The following is an 18587-nucleotide window of genomic DNA, read 5'->3' as shown; positions in this document are numbered from 1 at the left end:
ACTAAAGAGTAAAGTCTAAATTAGTAAGTAGTAACTATCAACATCATAAATATAATTATAGTGAAATATATTTTTTAATGAGTTAGTTACATAATTCACATTAATAATTCATTTAATTTTAATTTTAGTAATTTAAATAACTTTTTTTATTAATTTATTTTTAAAAAAATAAAATATGAAACAAAATAACAAAATAATTGGATTGGACCGAACCAGAGCAATAGCTACTGGTCCAGTCCACTAGAGTTGATTATTCCGGTCTAGTCCAGGAAAATGCATCATCCCTGAACCGGACCGATTTACATCCCTAGGGTAAGACATTAATATTTTATGATAAGCAGCCAAGATTCTTTAAATTTTTTTCTCAACTATTTTTCTCATATTTTTAATAGAGATTTTGAAAGAAAAATGATAAACCTACTTTATAATTATTTTACAACTCTATTTAAAATGAATGGTAATTATATAAAATTAAAAATATTTTTTAATGAAGCGATATAATTACATTTAAAATAAATAATAAAAGAATTATAATTGTATTATTCTTTTGAAATTTAGATCTTTGCAATTATGTCATCTTGGAATGCAACCGCCCACTTCAAAGCTTTCTGAAGTCCAACTCTACCGTTATGATTAATATCTTCTCACTTTTATTGGCCCAATTTGCTAGAATTACTTCTTTCATTGATGTTTTTTTTTTCATTTCTTTAAAGTTTAACCTTCATTGGTAAATTGAAACGTTTGTTGGGATCTATCTCCCTGGTTAGAATCTATTTCTTATCTTAACATGTCTAAAAAAAAAAAAAAAGAGGCAGGAAGGGCCCCTCCGGCCACTTTTGTCTCATTCTCTACTGGCCCATGTCCCTTCGAACATGGAGGAAATCATGGCGGATTCAATCTTCTTCTCTCTCACCAAAATTTCCAACCATAAAAGCTCTCGCACAAACCCAAACACTTCCTAGTTCTTGAAGCAACAAAAGCCATCATGCCAAGTGAGAAACCCCAGCCAAAAAGAAACCCACTTGATCTATCCTATCATTGTAATAAAATCCAACAAGAAAAGCAGCCATAATTTGCACTTCCTTTTCCTCCATTCCTACCCTTCCATCCCAACTCAAACCAAGCAAAATAATAAGAACAAAGAAAGAAATCATGGAGATTGAATCAGTCAAGTGCGAGTGTTGTGGCCTCAAAGAAGATTGCACCCAAGACTACATAACCCAAGTCAAGGCCAAATTTGATGGAAAATGGCTTTGTGGGTTGTGCTCAGAAGCTGTAAGAGATGAAGTTAGCAGAGGAAAAAAGCCATTTGGAATGGAAGAAGCTGTGAAAGCTCACATGTCATTCTGTGGTAAATCGAAATCTAACCCAGCTGTTCGAGTTGCTGATGGGATGAGGCAGATGCTAAGGAGAAGGTCAGGGGATTTATCATCTTCTCCATCTTCTGGTAAGAAGTATTCAAGATCAGCAACTACTACTTCACAAGTACTTACCGATGCATCTTCTTTTTCAATGTACTAATTTCGAATGAAAGGCGGGGGCTGTCTTAGAATAATATTGATAAGCATATAGATATAGATAGCCTTTCATGGAAAACTCTCAACTTGTCTTGTACAGTGGATATTATTTCAAATGGAGGCTGCTTCTTGGTTTCCCAAGTTCTAGAATTGATGTTTCTCTGTTTTTCTCTTCTTTTTCCTAGCTAAAAATGGGCAAAAAACTTCAAGGGAAAAATCCCAACTTCATAAACAAACCAACATGAAATAACAACGAACCTTTTTCTATTCTCTAGGATAGAAAGAAAAAATTCTAAACGCTCTTTGGTTGGTTTTCACCAGTTCTTCAAGAAAACTTCAGCCATTGGTGCAAGTAGCTGTTTTTTTTTTTTTTTTTTTTCCTTTACAAATTTGCCTTCATTTTCCTCAAGTCGTTGGAATTGGAAACTAGAACTACTGGAATTGAATGTGCAAAAATGAGCTCTCTGGTTTCTTGATGCCGAAGATATTTTTCAATCCACCTGGATCACGGCTAGCTAAACGCCTTTGATGTTGAGTTGAGTTTTTTTTATGAGTAGAGATAGTGGAATCTATCTAAGATGAATTTAAATATATTTAAAATAAATTGAAAAAGATTGTGAATCCTGCATGTAAAGAAGTGTTGAGTTGAAAAAATTTATGGATCTCATGAGATTGTAAATTGAGATAAATTTAATAATTTGAGAATTTGATGTTAGACTTAATTGAGATAAATTTAATAATTTGAGAATTTGATGTTAGACTTAATTTAAAATTAGACTGTCTAAATTCCGAACTGATTCTAAGTATATAATAAAGGATAAAATCAAAAACAAATCTCGGTTTCCTAATATTTAAATGCAGCAGCAAGGGGTCAACTTCCCACTCCACCATAAAGGACAATTTCAACATTATTATGCCCTAAGCTTCAAGCAGTTTAAGTTAAAATATTAATGTTCCCACTACGATTAGTGGTTGGTACAGAAAACCATCTTTATTTTCTCGATAAGATGCAAATGATCAAGTACATTTAGTTTCTGTATTGCAACCCTTGGTCTTCAGACTATCAGTCAACTTCTTCATGTTTGAGCTACCCTGCAAAGATCTCTCCATTTTGTCAAGAAAAACTTAGCTTAGACTTGTTTAGATGTTGAGATATGTTGGGTTGAATAGTAGTGAGTTGAAATAGTGGAGTGAGTTTTATGAGATTTATTTAAGATGAATTTAAATATATTTAAATGTTAAGATAAGTTTAGATATATTTATAAAAAGTAAAAAAAGTTGTGAGTCTCGATATAAAGAGGTATTGAGTTGAAAAAATTATGAGTTTTACGAGTAAAAAAATTTTAAATTAAAATGAATTTAATAATTTAAAAATTAAATATTTAAATATTTAATTTAATTTAAAATTAAATTAAATTAAAATTACAAAAGAAGAACTCCTTGATCAAGACAACTTTATAACAAGACAAGCAGAAAAGCAATTGAGGTTAGAAATGAATTGATTGGTCATAAAGTAGAAATAGAGTTAATTTGAAAGAATCTTCAATAGTATTGACTATTGATGGTCCAAAATGCTTTTAGTCATGAACTTATGGTTATTATTTGACAGAACTTTTTCTTAAGGTGACATGTCTCATCAGAATCATAAATGCACCTTACAGCAGCATGTCATCTTGCAAACAGATACCTGAGACAGGTTGTCAGGAATAGGCATTCAAGTTTCGTAGAGAGTTGTTCTACTTCACCTTGTTGTAAGGCTACGTTTGGAAAATGGGTAGTGATAGACTTACTACCTATTTACTATTCATCTATTATTTGTAGTGTTTTTATTTTTTTATCATTTTATTTTAAGTATTTTTTTAACATTTTTAATTATTAAGAAAAAATTAAAAAAATATATAAATTTACTAATTTTCACTTCCTTAATTATTAAGTAAAATAAAAAATTATAAAAAAAATCAAATATAAAAAAGTAGTAAATGAGTAGTAAGAGAGTAGTAATCCTATCATTTTCCTTGGAAAATATACTATAAGTATTGAGAATGTTTATAAATAATTATAATTAGAAATTGAAATAGATTTATGAGTCTTATTAAAAGTATTTTAAATTGTTTAAATATATAAAATATATTGAGTTATTAATTTTTAGATAAATAATTAAAAAATATGTGAATCCCATCAATGATTGATTTTTTTAAATAATAATTTTATTTATATATAATAGTGATAAATATTATAATAATTTTATTTTTTATTTATATATAATAGTGATAAATATTATAGTGATTTTTTATTTATATATAATATAAATAAATATTATAGTGAAATTATTTTTTATTTATATATAATAGTGATAAATATTATAAAATGTTTGTGAATAGTTATGAGTAGAGATTGAAATGAGTTTGTGGATTCTATTGAGAGTATTTTAAGTTTTTTGGTATGTGAAGTATTTTCACAAGTACGAGAATACTTAAAAATTGTTGAGAAGAGTTTGTTACCCAAACATAGCCTAATCTCAACCATAAATTCTCGAAGAGATGCTGCTTATCATTTCATATTGTATATTTTATATATTTTAAAATTATTTATTATTTTATTTTTATTAAGTTAATTAAATTATTCTGTTTTATTTATTATAAAATTAAATTAAAATTAATATAAAAAATTAAAATTAATATAATATATAATATATAGAGATGATAGATAAAATTATTTCAGAATAATGCTATGTTGTACTTAAAAAAAGATAAAAACACAGTAAAAAGCACTATCGATCACAACAATACAATTCTCGATCCTTGCAGGCTTGTAGCAGAACTCAACCTCGTATGCCTGCGTACTTAGCTAGGTAGGTATTTTTCGATGACTAATGATACACATAATACTTTTCATTATATTTTTTTATAATATATAATAAAAAAAAAAAGATATTTTATAAAATAGTGTTATTTTTATATAATATTTTACAATAATATTCTTTATTTTAAAATATAATTATAAAATATATTATAAAAAGTATTATTTGTTATCATTTTTCTTCTTTAATTCTGTCTGAACACTTAATACAGAATATGAATGGAGTAATGCTACGTATAACTCTAGGGTTGAAAGTTTGTACATTTCTTTAAAAAAATACAAGATACTTTATAGTCTCCTGGACGATTAGACATCAAATCCAAGTAAAAAGAAAAAAAACTTCATAGAAGTCCAAATATGAAAAAAATAGGTATGCCGTATGCAAAGAGTAATCCTGAAGTTGGTGATAGTGGAGGTTGTCTTTCTGGATTGCTCGCGGATGCCAACCTTTCTTCCATGGTTTTGTTTCTTGCTCTGCCTTAGCAACGGGAAAGGAGTCTTTGATGATGAAATGGTACTTGACACGCAAGACTCAAAATCTTGAGCTAAAGAGTATGGAGGTTGGAGTCTTTTTTAAGGCATAATATTGAGAATATTTATTAAACGATAAATTCATAGTTTGATTTGGACAGTTGTTTAGATTTATTTTGGATCATACATGGACGATAATTGGAGTCGGTAGCTCTCATAGAGATCTCTCAATAAAGTAATACCGTCAGGCAAATCTGAGACCCAAACAAAAAAAATTATTTTTTTAATAATAAATTTTTTATTTTTTTAAATTAAGTATATAGTGCTTACACACTCTAAAATCATATCAAGCATTACTCAAATCAAGTATGTGCGCTTGACCTTCCATCTTTTTAAGATTATTCAAAGACAGTAGAAGAATGCATGTCCCTATATAACTTCAAACGATGGAGCACCTTTTTGGCTGCATTAGATGTAGCAAGCTAAGTAAGATTTGACTTCTAATTAGGCTTTTAATTTCCCACTTCTTATACAAATGTAAAGCGATTGATGATGACTTCTACAACATGATTAATCAGGTGGTGGATGAGCCTTTTTTTTTTGTAATAAAATATAAAATCTTCGACTGTTTCTTCAAACTTTCATCGCGCTTGATGAAGAGGATAATGTTTACATCCTGAATCGGATGGCTTTATTTGAGTGCCAACATATCGTCCCCATCCATACCACTACTTCTGTAATTTTGTATGCATGTCATGAAAGTTCTTTGCAAAGTTTCCTAATGCTCACTCCACCAACGATTTGAGGTCATATCTGAGTTGAAGTTGAATCTAAACCATTATAAATGCCAAAGACATTTAATCCTTCGAGTAGTCATCTAAAAATATGGTCCTCCATAAATCACCCAAAACAATTATATTCTCAAAAAGTGTTTAAGATTTACAAGTGATATTGACTTAATAATCGAAATGCACTCATGCTTTACTATATTATCATGGTATTCCTTTGTTACGAGTTAAGAGCATTCACATCTCATTTCTTATAAATTTTCCTAAATTTTAACTAAAAAACATCATTTCTAAAATTTTATCCTAAATTTACTAATCTTTCAAAAACCTTCTATATCTCATTTTCTATATTTTCTCTATTCTATTAAAATAATCTCTCTATTCTTTTTTTATTATTTTTTTCTCGCACTTCAACTTGTACGTAAATTTTAAACACGAAGCTGATTTTTTATCCCGGGTATGAGAACAGTTTTGAAACTATTACAGTTTTCCAAATAATAAATATTTGTCTTTTCCAACAACATTTTATTTGTTACAGATAAATTAAAAGCAAGATTATGGTTTTTGCCCAGATCTAATGGTGATCGAAATAATTTAAGCTTTATGCACACCTGAAGGAAACAAATAGATAAATTTACTTTTTTCACATGTTAAGATAAATTACACACTTCATAAATTGCGGATTTATTCTCAATAACTAAAATAGTTAATAAAAAAAGAATGTGTACATCCATAATATTTGCTCAATTCTACGTACAAGTATTACTATTGCCCATACACCAGTCCCAAAAGTTCATTACATATGCCCACAATAAAATTATATTATAATTACAAGTGCTTAAATTGCCCATACATCGGCCCCAAAAGTTTAGTATATGTCACCATAAGATTGCTAAGAAATTTTCAAAATAAATTGCCAAAACAAATAACCACGAAATCCAAATTGCTATAATGAAACTGATTTTCTAAAATTTTCTCTTACGCCTCTCTAAAACAATTTATAGTATATGTGGACTAGTTTAGATGCCCATTGATGCTTGTATCTTTTGAAATTCGATTTTTAATTGGTTAATTGTCTTTTGGCCATAGGCTGTATTTCTAGATCATACCAATAGAACAACTCGTAAGGCTGCCTAGCCAGCAAAATTGACCAGTACTAAAATTTATGGAACAAGACTACCAACACATATCAGCAAATAAAGCCACCAACAAATGAAAAATACCTCATAGTTTTGGCAACCAAAAAATTGGCACCTCTCATTATCTTCCGTATGAGCAGTTCTTCGACATACTTTAATACCACAATAACATATTGGGTACTCATTTTGATGATAGTTTGCTGAGCGTGAGTATTCCTAGTGCTACTACGTGACCCAGACATTGAGTAGTGTTGTATTTTGTTTTGCTTGAAGTTTGTACACAAACAGTGAGCATGGTTCTTATCTTTAGTACAAACTATATTCCAAAGATTTTTACTACAATTTACTAAACCTGGATTGGTCGACAATGTCCTTAATGGCTGCAACAATTGGTTGTCAATATTCATTGGCCATCTAAGTTACTATGCCATTGAGTTTTTGTCCATTTTCGTTGTCGACACTCAAGTTTCCCTTGCCAAGCCCCCAAACATACTCAAACAATTAACCCAAGAAAGTGGCTCAGAAAAGGAATGATAACACATAAGAAGTGGCAACATCCTCCATGGCTACAACAATTGGTTACCAGTAGTGATTGGTCATTCGAGTTACCCTGCCATGGAGTATATGTCAAATTTTATGTATCCCTACTTAACTTTGTTATCATCACAGTCGGGGAATACACAATCAAAATCAAACTTAAGAAGAAAAGCATCCAACGAAAAAAAAAATACCAAAGTAGCATGTCTAAATAGCTGAACAACCTTGATCTAAATTGTTAAGCATGATGAAATATCACAGCATGGATGGTAGCACAATACAACAAGTCAAAGAAGTAAATAATCCAACCAAGCAAAGAACTTCACAACAAGAGGCTGATAAAAAAAATCAAGATTTTAGGTTGAAACAGCATGGATAAGTCACAGGACAACTTATAAAATAACATGCTAAAATTTTAAATACAACTGAACAGCAAAAAGATGAAATTAGTCAAACCAACAGAACTGAATATCAAAATGGCAAAACTGGCAAAGTAATCCAACCAATAGAATTGGTAAGGTCGTAACAGCAAAAATGGCAAAGTAATTCAACTAACAAAACTGAACAGCATGCCTAAATCAAAGTAGAACAACAAAGATCACAGAAAACACATAAATTACAAAACAGTATTATAAAAATTTGGGAAAAGTCTCATAATAGTTTTTTTTATTCGGGCATAGGCAAGCACATAACACAAGCTCGAATGGCTGCAAAATGGTTGCCTTTGTGAAACTTTCACAAAACAATAACCATCCTTGTTATCCTGCCATATCAAGCTCGACACATTCACAGAAGTTTTGATTTTACACATTTATCATATTTAATTTAACCATCATTACAACCTAATTACATTACATATACAACCCCAACAACAACCTCTACATATGAACAATTAAAGCTGCAAAGAACAAATCAATGATAGTGAGAAAAAGCAAATAAGGAATCAACAACAAGAATCAGAAAGCCAACAATTAGTGAAGCCAACTATCACAGCAATAGGAAAGCAAAACCAAGTATCAGCTTGCCCAAACGGAAATCAAAGATGCAGGTGACACAAAATTTGTAATATTGTTTCCTTATTCGTTTTTTTAACTCTGAATTAAAAAAAAAAATACCAGAGTTTACAATTAAAAAAAAAACTTATTCATAGAAAAAAATAGTAAGCTCACTTGAATAAATTACAGAACATTTATCCAAACAGAAAAAAAAAAAAATCAGCAATGTTTTGAAATGGCAAGGTCACTGACAGTTATCTTTAGCACATAAATCATGTGAAATTATTCAAGAATCAAATGCCAAGCTCACTTGAATAAATTATAAAGCATTTATCCAAACAGAAACCAAAGAAACAGTGCTTTGAAATGGCAAGGTCACTGATAGTGATCTTTAGCACATAAAGCATGTGAAATTTTTCATAGAGTCAAATAGCAATCTAAATTGAATAAATTACATAACATGTATCCAAACAGAAAGCTTAAATCAACAATATTTTGAAATGGTAAGATCATTGACGATGATCTTCAGCATATAAAGCATGTGAAATTATTCATAAAATCAAATGACAAGCTCACTTGAATAAATTACAGAACATTTATCCAAACATAAATCAAAGAAACAATATTTTGAAATGGCAAGGTCACTGACAATAAAACTAAGCACAAAAGCATGTGAAAATCTTCATAGAATCAAATGTCAAGCTAGATTGAATAAACCCAAGGAATTACACAAAACATGAATTTCACAAGTAGTAGAATCAAATGGCAAGCTCGCAAATTTTACAAAGCACATTAGCATCTTAAATTACATATAGAGTGAAATAGCTAGATTGAATAAATTACACAACAATTATACAAAAAATAAATCAAACAAGCAGTACAATCAACATGACAAGATAACTGATAGTGAAACAAAGCATATTAGAGTTGCATGTGATATTCTTCATAGAATTAAATGACAAGCTAGATTAAATAAATTACACAAAATTATGCAAAATAGAAATCAAAGAAGTAGTAGAATCAAATGACAAGGTCCCTGACAATAAAACAAACCAGTTGATTATGTGAAATTCGTAATAGAAAGGTATGGCAAGCTCGAGACATAAATCTCACAAAACATAAATCAAAGAAGCAGTAGAATCAAATTGGTTGGTCACTGACAGTGAAACAAAGCACATAATGTGAAATTCGTAATAAAATCAAATGACAAGTTAGATTGAATAAATAACACATAAGTTTCACAAAACACAAATCAAAGAAGCAATAGAATCAGATGGGTTGATCACTGATAGTGAAACAAAGCATAACCATGTCAAATTCGTAGCACACTGAAATGACAATCTAGATTGAATAGCAAAACACATATATTTCATAAAACACAAATCAAACAAGCAGTAGACAAATCAAACAAGCAATTGAATCAAATGGGTTGGTCACTGATTTTACAAATTTTTTCCCTAAACCTGTACAAAAATCAACATTTTAGAAACCCTAGAGAAGCATACACAGAAATCATATCGCAATCCCGGCTAGAGTTTTCGAGATCTACCTCAAGATTCAACAATAGAGTTGCAGAGACCCAAAATAGTAGAGCTACAAATGAAATAAAGAGAGCATTTCTCTTAGAGCTGACGACATGAGAGACAAGGATTGTGTGTGTGAGTTTGTGAGAGAATGAAATGGCTTACTTAACTTGAAAAATGTCGGAGGGGCTGCCATCAATGGACAAGTGCGAGAGAGAGCCGATAGCAACTAGGGCACGAGAGACAGTGAACGTGGGAGGGGAAGAGAGAAAGGGACATGCGAAAATAATTAAAAATGCGTTTGGAGATGTACAGTGCTTCCTAATAGATTGGGAACTACTGTAGCATGCGTAAACAAAAATTCTAAAATAGGGAATCGGATGGGAGGACAAAATGCATCCCAAAATTTGGAGAAGAAGAACATACAGAGAGTCAGACGCCAGTATTCTAAGACTATTAATAAAATTATTTGGTACCGTATCATTGACAACAACATTATGTGCACGATGTCTATATATATTACTTATAAAATTGGATGAATTTGAATTTAAATTGTATATAGATCAGACAAAAACTCTACGAGATGACAGTAAAAATAATTTTGCTAGGACCGAAGTCTAAACACTTGGTGGCTATTTGCCAAGCTTGTGGAAGTAAATGGTGAATGAAGTAACAGCCAACAAGCTCCACTTTTCCACCCCAGCCCCGCGGGTGGACCATTGAAGTATTAACATGTAAACAAAGGTCAAAAGTGAAAAATACAAGGCTATTTCAGTCATTTTGGAGAAAACTAACGTTACTCCACTGCATGACCGTTGGGGTTCAAATTTTGAACGGCTATCTTTCTCACATAAAAGATTCGAACGAAAACAGAAAGACCGACGCGCACACATTTGCACAGATTACCATTTTAACGAAGTAGCAACCTTAAGGAGCAAGAAACCATGAAAACGGTGCTTTTAGTATCAACACCTGGAAAATCAAGCACCACCACGACCATGGAGGACGACCGGTCCGAGAGCCGAGACAGCTGCTACTTTCCCGGGTGCCGGAAAGATGCCAACTGCAACTGCAAGATTTGCTTGGCCAGCATCAATGCCACCCTCGACCTCATGCCCATCAGCGTCCAGAAAAGTTCCCTCACCAAGATCTCTGCTTCTGGGCCCAACGACGTGGAGAGCACCCCGATCTCGTTCAATTCTTCGAATATGTCCACGCCAAGGTCGAGTGCAAATCGGGCTCCGGCCCCTCCGGTTCTCAAATCGAATGTAAGATTGGATTTGAACGAGAAGATGGGAAGGAGGAAAAGAGAGCGGGGTTTGAGGGGCCGTTTTATGAGATTGGTATTGGGTTTGAATTTGATTTTCATCGCGGAGTTCGGGCTTTCTCGTGGGATTCCTGGGGTTCTGCGACCCGTGTTGTCACCCGGTATAGTTAAAAATGTTGGTGAGAAATCTTGGGTTGCCCAAGATTTGAAGGGGAAGCTGAGGTTTGTGCAGAGAGAGTTGCAGAGTCTTGTTGATGCGGAGGTGTCAAATTGCAGCAATACTAATTCTGTTTGGAAAATTGACCAGGTGCTACATTTCAAACTCTTGTTAGGAATTATAAATTCATTCAGCAAATTTGTTTTGATGGTTCTTTTTGGAGAGAAATTAAGGGAACCCTTGAATTATTGTTCTGACTTCTAAAATTTCAATGGGAAATCAAATATAATTGAATTTTTCAGAATGGTTTGCTCTTGAATTCGCGTTGTACATTGTACAAGTCAGCAGTGGAGGAGGTGAGCATATGGGGATGGCCTTTGCAGACTGCGGGATTACTCATGACTGAGTTTTCTTCCCGGTCATTCACCATTTTATCCGGCAGAGTCACCGAGGTAAAATATTTGCATAACGACATAATCTCCATTACCACTAGTCTTTTTTAATAAATAAATTAAAAAAAAAAAACATTAGATTGAGGCTGTTTCATAGCTTAAAAATAAATGGTTTTATTTGCTTTGTGTGCAAAGTGGACCGATGGGAAAGTTGGGTATTTGATTCGGAAGGCAAACACTTCATGGGTGCACCGGAAGTGGGGCGCCTCAGTTGTGCAATTAAATCCTGATACCTGGGTTCTTGAGTACCGGCGGAGCTCAGTATTGGATAACTCCAGATTATTTTTAGCAGCGGTTGAGTTCTTGAAGTATCGGATTTCGAAAATGGTTGGAAGTGTGAAGCAAGAGTTTTGGTTCTTCAGTCATGCTTTAAGAAGCAACCATTTCTCTCTGTTTACAGCAAAATATGACACGAAGATCCCAACTTGAAGAAAGGCAATGGGCATTTCTCGGCAGTGTCAAGTTCTCATTTCTTGTGAGAAGCTTTTCATTTTCGTTCTCTTTTTTGAATTTTTTGTACTGGGATATCAGCCTTTTGCATTGTCTGTTGCCTACCCGTTCAACCAATGCAATCAAGTTAGGTGTTCATTGTTTCTCATGGTTTTGTTTCAATTGCAAGAAACTGATCTTCTTTACATGAACTGCATTTTCCTTTCCTCATGCTGTGCTCCTGATCTCTGCCCAGTATTATGCTCTCATGTCTGTCCCATCATCAAAAAGATCACTCCGGTTTGCACAGATTATAAAGGTCAGCATTTCCAATTAAGATAATAAGAAATTTTTTTGAAGTAGCTAGAATTTCCTTCCATTATCACTTTCCTCAAAAGTGGGAAAACATCGAAATACGTGAATTTCATAATTGATAACTTTCTTTGATGGATTATTTGTGTTGCGGAGTATTTCGCAACCTGCAACCAGAAAATGAAAAGTGCCTCAGTGACCTTCGATGGCGTTAACGATGATAGCTAAACTGTATGTTGTATCTATTTTGTAACTAGAAATCACCTTTTTGTTACGTACCTCGATTCCCATTTATATGGGTCGGTTATTCTCGTATGGTAAGATTTGTTCTTCAGTTTGACTCACTTCATTCCTTGATAGAATGCGGGCTGGGCTGTTAGGGCCCTGCTTGAGTTTGCAAGAGTAGTGAGCATTGTGCTGAAAGCCTAGTATCTCGGGTGAGTATCGCGTTGGAGGGTCATTCTTGTGTGAGCATCGTGTTGGAGGGCCATTATTGTGGACGAATATCGTGCTGTGGAGGGTCATTAATCTCCCCCATATTGCTCATTACGTCATTAAATTCTCATTAATGGCGGCTGGAAATTGGATTCGAATTTCATACTTTTTTGGCAGATGTGAGTTTGGTGGCCGCTGAATTGACTTGAGCCCATGGGCCCTAATAAAGTAATATTGATTCTAAGGAATATTCGAACTAGCTGTCTCCAGTCCACATTAACCCCTTGTTTGGGTACACAAGAGTAACAACATCCCGGTGAGACATTTTGTCGAACACCAATCTCGCGTCCACGCGGGGCATTACTGCGAACCAAACCCGTCTGCACAAACAGGTCCAACCCGAAACCCAACTTTAACGCGAGCCCATGAATCTTCATCTCATGGACAAAAGCCGAAGCTCTGGACACAACAAAAAAAAAAAAAAAAAAGACCTGGTTTTTAGTCCAGACAAGTTCCTGCAAGTATACTAGCGTAATATTTTTGTCTATCTCCATAGAATCGATCCCAAGACTTACGATGAAAATGGTGTTTGAATCGAATGATTGAGGTGCCAAAAAAATGCCATTCTCTGAATTCAGAACTTTGTTGTCTGTTCCAGTTTGCACAATGTTTTGTAATGTACATGACTTGACGTAGATCTCCCATTGAAACAGATCTTTGCAGGTCTATGATCACTTGAAATTAGCATATCCTCAGCGGGTACCAAAGACATGATTCATTGAATATACAGTGCATGCAAGATCAGTACTTGCTGCTCGTTTAGCAAAAAGGGAAATTAAAATGAAAAAAAAAAAAGTACAAATCAGTAGTCAATAATACACTATTTGTCCTTGTAGTCCTTGCACCTTCTGTTTCATCTTTTCCCATTTGTCCTCGTGCCTTCAGAGAAACCATGCATCCCGACTGCTTACTCTGCGGTGAACATTGCAATCATGGCAATAATTGACTCCTTTTCTTTACGTCTCTATTTACGATAGTAAAATGCTAAATCAACTCTTGAGTTCCTCTCTCAATTTTACTGTTTATATATTTTATTTTATTATTTTTTTACTTAATAATTGAAGAATTGATTATTAATGAAATTATGTATTTTTTTTTTATAATTAAGAATATTAAAAAAAAATAACTAATAGTATGCTCAACTGTAAACGCTAGACGGCCCGCTAGCCGCATCATTCAAGATATTTCTCTTCCATGATAACCTTATGTTTGGCTTAGCTATATGTAGAAGTGGGTGACCCAAATGCTACTAACTTGATGGCCGCTAGGAAGAGTTTGACGATCTTATTTAGTGAGAGAAGTGGAACCACTAACTTGGTTTTGACAATCTGATTTGGCAATGAGAATTCTGCAAGAATATTGTACTAAGTTAATCATGGCGCCATTTTCTCTGTGCCAATGTAGTAAAATTACTAATAAACTTGTCTAAGGAATCAAACGGCATGAGCTCACAAGCCTATTTGCAGGGCTATGCAAAAATGTGACTCCGAATCGTCGTAGTTTTTTTTCTTTTTATTTTTCTTTCTTTTTAAATCGGTGTCACAGTCAGCTTTATTTGTTTGACCGATTCTGACTCTGACTCTGAATCTGAATTTAACCTCTAATTCTGACTTTAATATAAATATATATTATTTATAAATTGATCATATATACTCATATAAACAGTTTAGAACTTAGATAGATAAATTCAAGAATATTAATAGACTAATAATCAATGTGATAATTATTAAAGAATAGCAATAATAATGATAGACTAATAATAAATTATATGTACACACTACACAACATAGTATTACTATCATGCATATTACATATATTAAAGTAGATGAAACTTGATAGCTGATAGTGAGTTGTACCATGTATAATGTATATATTGTAAGACTATTAATTTATTATCTAGATTCTAATATAGTAGTATGTAACTAGATTCTAATATAATATTTGGCTTGTATTTGAGTGGTTGGTTGTGTTTCCTATATGTAATTTATTCAGCATTAAATGATTGGATGATGAAAATTAATGTCGTTGGACCATGATGGCACATGGTTGCTCTTACTTATTAGTTGTTATTTGGGGTGTTAGCATGGATGAAGTCAAAATTTATGTAGAGGAGGGATGTAGGATATGTAAAAGTTTGTATACAACAAAAATTAGAAGATTACTTAAGAGTGTGCATAAATATATATATATATATAAGAAGTTTCGAGTTTGAATGTAAAATAAAAATATTTAACATGCTAATTGATCTCAATGTTCTTTAGAAAATAAAAATTATTAATTATCACATTCTTTCACAATATAGACTAACAAATAATTTATAAGAAAGTCATCATTTATTTTATTTCAAAACTTTATCTCGATAATATTAAAAATTGAAAAATTTCATTTGAATTATTTTTATTTCGAAATCTAGTCTAAACAATGTTTTTTATTTAAAGTTTTTGGCTTTAAATAATCAAAAAATTTACATTATGATAATCAAAACTAATTTAAACGTACATGCAACATAATAATTAAGTTAGAAACAATTGGGTTTACATGATGAATCAATGAGCATATGTATGAAAACCCAAAAAAAAAAAAAAAAAAAAAAAAGAGCATATGTATGATTTATGGAGAATGAAACATATTAGAGATTAAAGAAGTTCACATCTAATACTCTTTTATTTTTATTTTTACTTAATTTGAGATTAAAATAATAAGAAAAATATCAGAAACACCCCAAAACAAAATTCGTCCCTTCTTGTTAGCTTGGGTCTTAGCTATATCATTGAATAATCATTTTATTGTTTTTAGTTCATTTGAAAATCTGTGATTCTAACATGAAATTATGATGGATAGTATATCAATAATAGCCTAAAGGGTATATTGTATATTTTTAATTTCTTTAGATTTGTACTTTTATTTTTTAGATTTGCATAGCATATGAAATGTTTTTACTTATATTTTTTGTTTTTTCTTATCTAAAATCTTTTTTCTTTTTATAATATTTTTCATAAACTTGAAACTTGAAAGCCCGCAAAAAATGATTTGTTATATGTAAAGTCTTATTTAAAAATAGGCTAAATATGAAGGAAAAAAAAAATACAAATCTGATTCCGAATCGGATCGTAGCCTATGTAAGTCGAAGTCGAATTTTCTGGATACTAACTCCGACTCGATCGGTTCTCAACCGTACCTATTGGACACCCATTGTTGAAGGAAATACTTAACATCTAACAGGTCAGACCAGAGGCCCATTCATAGACTACGAGCGGCCATCGGAAAAAACCTTACAGTCAACATAGCCCCCCAATCCTGCCCCAGCAAGGTATGGCCCAAGGGAACCTACACTAACGGAATGGGCTAGTGCTTCCTTACTGACTCGATTGGTAAGACAGGTTGGAACTACCACCCCATACTCGTGCCCGAAAGGGTTACCTCATTAAATGCACCAAGGAGATCACCGTTCAAGCCCATGTCAGGCCTAGAGGAGATCACCTTGTTAAATGTAGTGAGAAGCCCTCTCAATATGCATGTCGATGTCAGGCCGCCAAAAGCAAGGACCACGACAACCCCCCGAACGATATATAAAGAATGAAAAGTAAGCTTGAGGGTATGATCTTTCTTCTCTTCCCTTAGACACACATGCACACGAATATCTCAAAGTATATTAACTGACTTTGATATCGAAAGTTTCGAGCATCGGAGGCTTCGGGCACCGAAGGTCACTCTATTTGCAAGTGGCATGGAGGTAGGAGGCATACCGAAATCAACATCAACACCCATCATCAGTCATCCCACTAAAAATTCTTCTTTGTTGTTCAAAAGGTAAAAAAAAAAAAAAAAAAGAAGAAGATCAAAACTAAATAAAAATGGTATTTCGTTCGTGAGTGGAGAGGAGAAGGAAGTGGGGTTTGCTGTTCTTGTTGGCAACACTTTGCGTGGGCGTGGCTAGTAAGAAAGTTTTGTGAACCAAAATCAAGTCTGTGGGCGGGATGCGCGCAAGGCCGCGTAAACCACAAATTACTCTTTGGACTTTTATAAGCATTACATAAACGTGTGCATTGTCGTGATGATTTGTCCCTTGTCTGGGGGTATGCACAAGCAAATCAAAGGGCCCCTCGATATAGTACTATATACATTAGTATTAATAAAGCAAAACTATAAGCTTGATTGTCTTTTAGGGAGTGGTTTCTACAAAATTACTAAAAGCAAGACTTTGATACTTTCTTGGAAGGATCATGGCAACTTCACCGCCTGTCATTACATACGTTGGGAACGCAATCCTGCATGTCCTTAAGATCTTCATGAGAACCTTTCAAATCCTGAATGCCACTTTCATACGAACGACTGTTGCTGCTGTTTTGGCTTAATTTTGTTGTGTTGACTTCATTCCTACTCTTCATTCTTATGCTATATGATGTATCTGTGTTTCTCCTTATTCCCAATTAATTCTAGTATTTGTATTGCTCCTCATCACTCGACTGATCAGTAAAAATATCTTATCTTATCTCCTTATTTCCAATTAATTCTAGTATTTGTATTGCTCCTCATCACTCGACTTATCAGTAAAAATATCTTATCTTATCTTATCTTATTTGTATAATCAAATGAGGTTGTATTCTGATTCAGGATATTCTTTACTCTTCCTCGATAATCTCTCCATCAACACGTATGTACATTGTTTAGAGATAGATCTACATTTCTTTCTATGATCCTTCTCTTTCTGCATGCCTCAGATCATTAGCTGTTATCTTGGAATGCTCACATTCATGCACGTCTTAAATTGCAGTTCAATACAAATTGAGGTCTAAAATGAAATTTAAGTTAGTAATTTTGTAATTATAATACAATAAAATATAAATTATTATATGAAATATTTTTAAAATTTTCAATAAAATTATATTTTATTTAAAATATTTAAATATTTTTTTTGAATATATATTTAATACATCAACTTAAAATGAGACTTCAATGCAAATTTTGTGCCTAAATTTTGCAAGATCTTAAAAAAGTTATTTAAAATTATAAATAATTCATTGTATTAAATATAAAATTTAGTATTATGGGACCTTGCATACATTAGGAAATATAAAATTATTTAAAATTTTATTTAATGAAATAATTTTTTTTTTCAAAAATTCACTCAAAAAAATACCTCACTTTTATTTTTGGAATAGAGCAGGACCTAAATAGCCTTACCATTGAGCCGGCCTCGAATCAATGTTAACTGTCCCTGGTTTCTTAGAAAAAACATCTTAGAAATGTTGTAAATAGGCATAAATGCTGTAACATTTTATAAATATTGTGGAGTTATCCTTTTTATATATCTTGAATATAAGGGATTTGTGTGTGTGTGTGTGTGTTTTCTCCAAATTTCGCAGGATTTATTGACCATGCAATTTACTCATGTCTAGACTCCTTTGTTTCCGGCCCTAACTAGGTTGGTTTGACGGGGAGGTCGAAGCTGTCCTACTTATAACATCATTGGAACACAACTAATGTTTGTCGGGCACACATCCAAGTTGATCCAACACATAACCCTGTCCTGGACATGGGTAAATCTTTTCAATTTGATTTCTAATTAAGTCAGGAAGATGACCTATTTTTTTATATTCTTGTCATGACACGATTTAATATGTACAAAAAAATATGTCTAATTAT

General features: G+C 32.6%; 2 protein-coding genes across 2 annotated transcripts; both read left to right on the top strand.

Moving 5' to 3' along the window:
• The first annotated feature begins 885 nt into the window (after positions 1-885).
• On the top strand, positions 886-1652 carry LOC109005796. Its single transcript, XM_018984838.2, has one exon. It carries the CDS (start codon positions 1153-1155, stop codon positions 1519-1521), a length of 369 nt encoding a protein of 122 aa, XP_018840383.1. The 5' UTR covers positions 886-1152; the 3' UTR covers positions 1522-1652.
• Positions 1653-10668: 9016 nt separating this feature from the next.
• Positions 10669-12491, top strand: LOC109005797. Its single transcript, XM_018984840.2, has 3 exons — positions 10669-11403; positions 11556-11705; positions 11841-12491. The coding sequence occupies exons 1-3, from the start codon at positions 10774-10776 to the stop codon at positions 12132-12134; spliced, it is 1074 nt and encodes a 357-aa protein (XP_018840385.1). The 5' UTR covers positions 10669-10773; the 3' UTR covers positions 12135-12491.
• Positions 12492-18587: the final 6096 nt, after the last annotated feature.

The sequence above is a fragment of the Juglans regia genome, chromosome 12, assembly GCF_001411555.2.
Source record: "Juglans regia cultivar Chandler chromosome 12, Walnut 2.0, whole genome shotgun sequence".
Classification (NCBI taxonomy): Eukaryota; Viridiplantae; Streptophyta; class Magnoliopsida; order Fagales; family Juglandaceae; genus Juglans; species Juglans regia.
The sequence above is the reverse complement of the archived record's forward strand: the minus strand, read 5'-3'. Positions and strand labels throughout refer to the sequence as shown.

What these genes read in the sequence shown, in the direction of transcription:
- LOC109005797 (XM_018984840.2), top strand. Translation starts at nt 10,774, where the DNA reads ATGAAAACGGTGCTTTTAGTATCAACACCTGGAAAATCAAGCACCACC. An exon ending in CTGTTTGGAAAATTGACCAG is followed by an intron (nt 11,404 to 11,555) that starts GTGCTACATTTC and finishes TGAATTTTTCAG; the next exon opens with AATGGTTTGCTCTTGAATTC. An exon ending in TATCCGGCAGAGTCACCGAG is followed by an intron (nt 11,706 to 11,840) that starts GTAAAATATTTG and finishes TTGTGTGCAAAG; the next exon opens with TGGACCGATGGGAAAGTTGG.
- LOC109005796 (XM_018984838.2), top strand. Translation starts at nt 1,153, where the DNA reads ATGGAGATTGAATCAGTCAAGTGCGAGTGTTGTGGCCTCAAAGAAGAT.